The sequence below is a fragment of the Elephantulus edwardii genome, unplaced genomic scaffold (genome assembly GCF_000299155.1).
Source record: "Elephantulus edwardii isolate Elephantulus edwardi_28Jun2011 unplaced genomic scaffold, EleEdw1.0 scaffold00339, whole genome shotgun sequence".
Classification (NCBI taxonomy): domain Eukaryota; kingdom Metazoa; phylum Chordata; class Mammalia; order Macroscelidea; family Macroscelididae; genus Elephantulus; species Elephantulus edwardii.
The window spans coordinates 1,314,217-1,323,257 of record NW_006400089.1 but is presented as its reverse complement, the minus strand read 5'-3'; the positions used below and the strand labels follow the sequence as shown (position 1 = coordinate 1,323,257).

Below are 9,041 nucleotides of genomic sequence, written 5' to 3'. Positions count from 1 at the left end.
GGTTGCACCATTTTACACTCCCACCAACAGTGAATAAGGGTTCCAGTCTCTCCACAACCTCGCCAGCATTTGTTGCTTGCTGTTCTGTTAAATTTTGCTGTTAAATTTTGTTTCTGTTAAATTTTGTTAAAAATTATTACTGGGGTGAGATGATATCTCATAGTTGTTTTGATTTGCATTTCTCTTAAAGCTAGGGACTTTGAACTTTTCTTCATGTGCATATCCCGTGCCCATTTTTCAATTGGATTATTTACCTTTATCTTGTTGTGGTGCACCTTCTTCTGTAGCTGTTCATGTAACTCCATTTCAGCATCTTCCTTCTTTCTCTCTCTTGGTTTCTGGGACATTTGCTTTATTTGTGACTTCCAATCTTTCTTCTATAATTTGTACTTTTTTCAGTTGTTCTTCATATAATTTGAGGTCAATATATTTTTGTCTACTTTTCTATTTCTGGAGTATTCATTACACTTTGGTATGTTCTACTTTTTTTTAGGGGAAGGCTTCTTTTGTTTTTTCACAATGTTTGAAGTTGCCTGCTGCTTTCCTGACATTTTATGATTTTTTTTTTTTCAAATGTGTGTTCTCCTGTTTCTCTTATATCTGTGTAATTTGGTTATAGTTACTTACCTTTATGAGACTATAAATTAGTTGCAAGCTTGAAGTGTTTTATATTAGAGGCAGAGGTGGGAACAATTGGTCTACCAGCAGACCATTTATTTTCTGTGGAGCTGATTGTATCCCCCTTTCCTGAGGTCTGTTTTGCTTCTTGTACTGTAGAGTGGTGAGGCTGCCTTCTCCACCTGAAGAAGTTTTTCTCCAGAGAGATTACAGAGAGTTCCTTTTCTAGCTCTTCAATATCCTGGCTTTGTGAGAGATTCTCACACCTGGTTACTACCCTCTCTCCAAAGTCTACTGTCCTCTTTGAACAGAGGAGTGGCATGGCCAAGTTTCTCACCTTTTCTCATGTTCTGTTTGTTCTGGGGAAAGGTCTGTGTCTCTCATCTTCTGCTCCTAGACAATATTCCTGTGGCTACGGATGCTGGAGCCCTCCAGCTGAGGTGAACAGGTAGAACAGCAGGATAATGTTATAGGTGAGGGTGATGTTTTGTCTGGACCCTGTGTGTTTGTGTTCCCACTGGGCTAAAGCGGGATGAGCATGAGATAGATCTCAGTGGGTGCTGGAGTTATTTCTGCTTTTGCTGGGAGACGAGCTCAGGGTTAGTACTTTTATGGAGGAATGAAACTCTTGCAGTGGCATGTCTCAAGGTGAGATGAGTGTGTGAGTGGTCTTGGTGAACTGCCTGCTTTTGATTTGGCAACAACCTCTTACCCAGAAGACTACCTAATTAAGCATGCTATATTTTTCCATTTATATGATTTTTTCTTTTTTCTTTTAAATTTTTTTTATTTCAATGAACATCTACAGAGATTTTGGAATTCCATTAATTCATTGTTGCACTTTTCTCCCACCCCACCCCAACCTCCATTCGCTCCTCTCCTTGAAAAGCAAAAGACAAACTCCTTCATTGGTACATAATCTCCTCCACCCCCCGCACACTCCCCAGCGCCCCACCCCAAATATAATCCACTCTGCATATGAATCTTTTTAAATTTCTTGTAGGAATATTGTTTAGATCTCTTTAGAAAGTTTTTTATTTGTATATACTTTTGTATAAAATCTGAGGATTTAATAGCCTGAGGTTTATCCTTTAATTTTTTGAGAACACTGAATACATATTTTAAAACAAAATTATCTAGCAAATGAACTCATTTATAAGTTATTAAGATATTTACTTATGTAGAGAATCCTCAAAGGAGATGGAAAGAATCTTAAAGAACATTTTAAGTAATTTTGTGAGAAAACTTGAGAAAATTTCATGTTTTTCTAAATTAGTTTCAAAATACCTCATTTGAATTATCAAATTCAAAGAAAGGATTTGTTTTCAATAAAATATTGTCCATGTGTTTGTTGAATTCTTGTGGCACAGTAGTGAGGAATTATCTTGCCAACCCAAAGGCAGGCAGTTCATATCCATCAACTGCTGCAAGTGAGAAAGATGGACATTCTTCTCCCATGAGATTTACTGCCTCTGAAAACCCACTGGAGGGTCAATTTTGTGTCAATTACAATGCTATAATACATAACAACAACAGTATAATTAATACAAATTAATTTTTAAGATTATTTTTTTCTTTCTTTTAGGTACTATTTTTATACATAATTTTCTACCTATTTCTTCACATTATGCATCCTACATTTCTCAAAGGCAAGTGGGTGATAACCAAGCCTGGCTCAATGTTACTGTTTGGTATAAGATGCAGCGTAAGTATTTTTCTAACTTTAGATTTCATGAAATCTCCTTCATACCATCAGTTGAGATTGTGACAGCCATATTCAGCACTGTGTTCTGTTATCAGCTCTACCTGAGACCCATGTTTACGTTTAAACACCCTTTTTGACCTATGATTTTTGCTAGAACTCTTAGTTATGAAGGCTACAATTTGAAGATAGAAGGTTGAATATCAAATAGAATCATCTGTTTCCTCATACTATCACCTTATAAAGAAAATTTCAAAAGGGCTATAGTTCTTCATGAGCTATTACTTTGATGACTTTTGAACTCAGTTCATAATTGCCTCTCAGGACCCTACAGATGTCACTACTTTCACACAATGTTGCAACCATCCAGAGGTTCTTTACTCATCACTCATGTCTGATTGGGAAGACAGAGGAACCAACCTGTACTGCATGAATGCTAAAGTGTTTGTGCCTCTATTTCTTTCCTCACAGCTGTTTCTGTTTACACAAATGGAACTGTATTTGCCACAGATGTAGACATCACTTTTGTAGCTGTTACCAAAGAAACCAGTCCCTTGGAGTTTGAGTGGCACTTTGGAGAAGATCCACCAGTGACAACAACTTCAAGAAGCATTGAAAAGAAATTTCACACCCCTCAGTGGTCTGTGAATATGATCATTATGTTGTGTGACTAATTACAAGGCAGTTGCAGTTTAGTTTAATCCAAGGGTTATTGTGTTACCATTCAAATGAGTCAGATGCTATGATTATATTGTAATGAAACACTAAGTACTTCTAGGGAATGAACTTAAATATAAGGGCAAAGTGTTGAGGGAATTTCTTCTTTTCAGCCTGAATTGGGTATACACCAGAAAATCAGAAAAACCTGAGTTCAAATTCCACCTTAGCCAGCAATTTTACCTGAGAAAATTCCTCATCTTAAAATCAATCAATCAATCAATCAATCAATCAAGCAAGCAAGCAAGCAATGAATTCTCTCCCACTCACTTGAGGCATGAATTAAATAATAAAATTGATTGCTAAAAGTTTTTATTCTTTCTCCCCTCTAATAAGATAAAAATTATTAAATGCTGTGAAAATTCCTAGAAATTAAGTACCATAATATTCCTGCCATTTTCTTTTGAGTAATGTACAAGTTCACTAATTTTGATCTTGTTTTCTCTTACTATCTGATTTTCTTGGCCTCTGGGGTTTCAACTCACAGGTACCATGTGGTGGTTAAGGCTTCAAATGGGATCACTAGAGTGGTCTCTGAGTCTCATCCCATTAATATCCAGAAGAAAATTGTTGCAAATCACCTGTCATCCACCTCCTCTGCTCTAGTAAATGCCACTGTGACCTTTGAGTGCAAAATCAACTTTGGCACAGATGTTATTTACTTGTGGGACTTTGGAGATGGCACTGTGAGTCTGGGAAATAGCACCTGCTCTCATCTCTACAGCTGGTAAGGCTCTCTATGTACAGCAAAAGGGCTTTCTACATCAATAGTTGTAGGCTTTGCAAGATCATCAATTTTCAGATTCTCTGGAAAATATAGCTGATAGATTTACCAGAGAGAATTAATTCCAGTTATTTCTCTTAGTAGCTTGGAGTCCAGGGGAAAGAGAGAGGACAAGGACTTTCAGAGCATTAAGTTGAGTACTATAAAACAGATACAAGGTATTTTGGAAGCATTGTTTTTGTAGAACTGAAGAGTTCTCACTTACATATGCACATGAGTTGAAGATTAACTATAGAGTAAGTTTGCAAAGGAAAAAGTCTGGGATAGAATTCCAGGGGGAGATGTTCTAGGTGAAGGCACAAGGCATGAGTGACAAACTGGGACATGCCCAGGAGAAGTGTGGAGGGTATGGTCTGATATGGGTAGAGAAGGGAGAAGTGAAGAAGGTGGAAGTAAACTAGAAGATACTTTGGGACAAATTGAAAAATGTCTCAGGTCTGAAGTCCCTCACTTGACACACTTCTCTGTGAGTCAGGGCCTTTTCTCCAGAACTAAGATATCCCAGACTGTTGTGAGCATGAATTTGCTTCTGGAAATTTACCTGATTGTGGCCCATATTTTGGCAAGGCCTTCTACCTGCCAATGACTTGTCCCTTAGGTTCCAGCACCCCTTCCTGGTGGCCAGTGTGACCACTCTCGGTCACTGAAAGGGCTTTAGGGCTAGGTTGTTACTCAAAGATTGGTTCTGTCACATTTTACCTGGGTAAATTTGAACTTCACTTCTCCTCTCCTCTGTTCTTTAATCTGCAAGATGGTGGTAGAGATTGTATCCACAGACTTCTTGTTCAGGTGTCTTTTTGCTCCTTATTTTCCCCTAGTATAAGCCTGGCAACAGATGTCAGTCCTAATTTCTAAAATATGAACAGGAAGGATTATTTCTTTACAAGTAAAAGGAATAAGGCACTTTTTAATCTATTTTTGATCTACCAAGCCCTTAATTATTATATAGTGATGTTCCTTATCTTTATCTTTTATGGTATTTTTCATTCTGAAGTCTAGTTGAACAGGGATTAGATTGCCACTCCTGCTTTCTGTGCATGCCATTTGCTTTGCTGTTGTTGTTATGTGCCATCGAGTCGCTTACGACTCATAGCGACCCTATGTACAACAGCCCTAAACTCTGCTCTGTCCTGTGCCAATCGCACTGTCTCTGACACTCCCATCCCGATTATCCCAGTCACTGAATCCATCCACCTCATAGAGGGCCTTCCCCTCCTGCACCGTCCCTCCACCCTCCCAAGCATGATGTCCTGACCGGTCTCTCCTCACAGCATGTCCAAAGTATGTTAGACGGAGCCTCAGAATCCTTGCCTCCAAGGAGCCACCTGGTTTAACCCTTTCCAGGACAAATCTGTTTGTTTTCTTAGCAGTCCATGGTATTCTCAATACTCTTCTCCAGCACCACAGCTCAAAGGCATCAATTCTCCTTCTATCCTCTTTGGTCACTGTCCAATTCTCTGATGCATAACAAGTGATTGCGAAGACCATGGCCTGTATCAAACGCACCTTAGTCTCCAGAGAGACACCATTGCTCTTCAGTACTTTGGAGAGGTCCCTAACAGCAGACTTTCCCATGGCAATGCACCTTTTAATTTCCTGGCTACTGGTACCAAGCGTGTTGACTGTGGAGCCAAGCAAACTAAAGCTGTGTACAATCTCAATCTCTTCACCATCCATCCTGATGTTGCCAATTGGTCCAGTGGTGAGAATCTTTGTCTTCTTGACATTGAGCCTCAATCCATATTGTAGGCTGCAGTCCTTGACCCTCTGCAGCAGGTGTTTCAGGTCCTCTTCAGTTTTAGCAAGCAGGGTTGTGTCATCTGCATAATCATTTGCTTAGTTTGTTTGTTTTTTACACCCTCGGATTTTTAGTCTATATTTTCCCTCATTTCTTAGATGTGTCTCTTTAGGGAACATAAAATTTTTTTTTAATTAAAGTTTTAATTTTACATCAGATCTTTCCCCTTTTGTTTACCCATCCTTCCCTCCACCCATCAAATTGTATGATCCTACGATTAAGCTCCCCCCTTCTTGGATCTTCTTACTCATCCTCCAAAAATAATATCATACAGTATTTGTCCTTATGAGAATGAGTTAGTTCACTTAGCATAATGCTCTCCAGTCCCTCCCAAGTTAGTTAGTGATTTATAAAATCATTGCTCCTGTGTGTTGTGTAGTATTCCATTATATGAACATACATTAATTTCTCAATCTATTTTATTGTGGTTGGGCATTTAAGCTGTTTCCATGTTCTTGCTATGGTGAATAGTGCTGCTATGAACATTGGTGAACATTTGTGCCTCAGTTCTCATTCTCTTGGGATAGATTCGAAGCAGTAGAATAGCTGGGCCATATAGGATTTATATGTCCAGCTTTCTGAGGAAGTATCAAACTGCCTTCCAGACTGGTTGTATCATTTTACAATCCCACCAAGAGTGCATAAGAGTTCCTATCTTGCCACATCCTCTCCAACATTTATTACTTACTATCCTGTTAAACTATGTCACTGCTACTGGAGTGAGATGGTATCTTACTGTGGTTTCATTTGCATCTTTTTATTACAAGTAATTTTGAGGTTTTCTTCATGTGTCTGTTGGCCATCTGAATATCTCTCTCAGTGAAAATTCTTCCCATGTGTTTTGCCCATTTTTGTAATTGTATTATCAATCTTTTTCTTGCAGAGGCCTTATAGGATTCTGTAAATATTTGATATGAGAATCTTGTCTGAAATGGTGTTGCAAATGTTTTTACCCAGTCAAGTTTTATTTTTGTTTTGTTAGAAAAAGGTTTTGATGCATACAATCTTTAGAAGATCCCATTCATCAATTTTATCCTTTCCAGAGTGTGCATTTATGAATGTATTTATCAGTCTCTTTATATGATACACTAGGCTGTCTAAGTTTAATCCCAGTTTGTCTCTTATGAACTTTATGGTTTGGGGTTTTACTCCCAGGTCTCTGATCTACCTTGAGTTGATTTTTGTGTGTGGTGTGAAATGCGGACCCTGTTTCAGCTTATAGCAAGAAGCACTCCAGTTATGCCAGTACCATTTGTCATTTCCCCATTTAATAGGTTATATTTTCTTGTTGAATATCAGTTGACCATAAATATGTGGTATCAGTTCTTTTCCATAGGTCTATGTGCCTGTCATTATACTGGTACTATGTTGTTTGGTTGCTATCACTGTGTAGTAGAATTTTAATTTAGGGAGGACTAGACTCCCACTTAATTTTTGTTTTTCAGAAGTGCTTTGCTTATTCCAGGTCTCTTGTCTCTCCAAGTAAACTTGACAATTTTTCTTTTGATCTCCTTGAAAAATGACTTTGGTGTCTGTATTGGTCTGTCCACTGGCTGTACGGAGGTAACTTGTGGTTGCTGTGAAGCTGAACACTGTGACACTGATACATCAAATATGATAACGGTTACTCATAGTGGACAGTGTTTGGTGGAGCTCCACAATTATAACAAGCTTGGAAGCAGGAGTGGCATTCACTTCGCAAATAGCTTGTCTCTGGAAACCCTATGAACATAGAGAAAGGATGAAAGTGATATAAGTGTTCAGATCTTTCATTCATAAGGTTGCTATGAGTTGCCTACAACTCGATGACACTTAACACAACAACTACAACATTGGGATTGCATTGAACATTTAGATTATTTTTGGTAGGATTGTCATTTTCACAATATTGAGTCTTTCTATCCATGAATAAGGCTAATTTTTCCATTTATTTAGGCTTTTTTATTGTGTGTCACAGAAATGTTCTGTAGTTTTCTTTGTATAGGTCTTTTTTGTCTCTAGTTAGGTTCATTCCCAAGTATCTCAATCTGTGGTGGACAAAGTTCAGGTGACTTAGTGTCAAGAATCTGTGCTCCAATCCTGAAGGTATGTGATTTGAGGCCACCAGCTGTTCTGATGGAGAAGGATAGTCAGCCTGCTCCCATGAGATTAACTGCATCTGAAAGGTTGCTGGAGGATCAGCTATGGGTTGGTTCCCACTCTATGATACACAATAACTACAACAACAATTGTAAATGGTTTTGCTTTCTTGTTTCCTTCTCTGAGTTATCTTTGTTACTGTAGAAGAATCCCACTGATTTTTGGATGTTGCTCTGATATCCTGGCATTCTACTAAATTGGTTGACTAGCTCTAACAATTTTCTTGAGTCCTTAGAGTTTTCTGTGTACACTATTATATCATCTGCATATAGCAACAATTTAACTGTGTCTTACCCATTCTGGTTGCCTTTTATTTCCTTCTCTTATCATATTGCCCTGGCAAATACTTCCAATACAATGTTGAATAGAAATAGTGATAGTAGGCATCCTTGCCTGGTCCCTGTTAGCAAAGAAAGTGCTTTTAGTCTTTCTCCATTGAGGATGATATTGGCTCCTGATTTTGCATATATTATTTTCACTATGGTGAGGAAATTCCTTTCTATTCCAATTTTGCTAAGTGTCAATATCAGGAAGGGGTGTTGGATTTTGTCAAATGCCTTTTCTGCATCAATTGCTAAGATCATATGGTTCTTGTTACTTGCTTTGTTAATATGGTATGTTACATTGATTATTTTTCAAAAATAATGTTGAATTGTCCTTGAGTATTTGCTATTGTTTGCACTTGGTCATGATTAATTATTATGTGCATTTTGATTCTATTGGCTAGAATTTTCTTAAGGAAGGATTTTTGCATCTATATTCATGAGAGATATTTTTCTGTAGTTTTCTTTCTTGGTAATTTATTTTCCTGGCCTTGGAATTAGGGTTTTGCTTGCTTCATAGAATGACTCAGGGTGTGTTACTTCTTTTGCTATTTTTAAAAAATACTTTAAGTAGAATTGGTGATAGATCTTCTTGGAATGTTTGGTAGAATCCAGTGGTGAAGCCATCTGGTCCAGGACTTTTCTTATCAGGAAGTCTTTTTATGATCTGTTCAATGTCTTCTTTTGTGATGGGTCTGTTCAATTGTTGAATATTTGTCCTTGACAATTGGGTAGGCATAAGTTTCAAAGAATACATCCATTTCCACTAAGTTTTTTTAAATTTTTTTTAGTTTTTTTATTATTAAATTTTATTAGTTTCAATGAACATTTACAGAGATTTTGGGTTTTCATTCATTCATTGTTGCACCATTCTCTCTACCCTCCTCCCCAGTTTGTTCTTCTTCCCCCGCCATCTGAATGTCTGTTTTAATTTTCCAATTGCTACAGTGCTTGTCAAAG

At 37.7% G+C, this 9,041-nt stretch overlaps 1 protein-coding gene across 1 annotated transcript in view; it reads left to right on the top strand.

Moving 5' to 3' along the window:
• Positions 1-1,256: 1,256 nt before the first annotated feature.
• Positions 1,257-9,041, top strand: part of PKD1L1 (polycystic kidney disease 1 like 1) — a 337,192-nt gene continuing 329,407 nt past the window's right edge. The window contains exons 1-4 of the mRNA XM_006901616.1: positions 1,257-1,266; positions 2,204-2,323; positions 2,792-2,960; positions 3,525-3,764. Of these exons, the coding sequence (XP_006901678.1) occupies positions 1,257-1,266; positions 2,204-2,323; positions 2,792-2,960; positions 3,525-3,764 (539 nt within the window). The remainder of the gene's footprint in view (positions 1,267-2,203; positions 2,324-2,791; positions 2,961-3,524; positions 3,765-9,041) is intronic.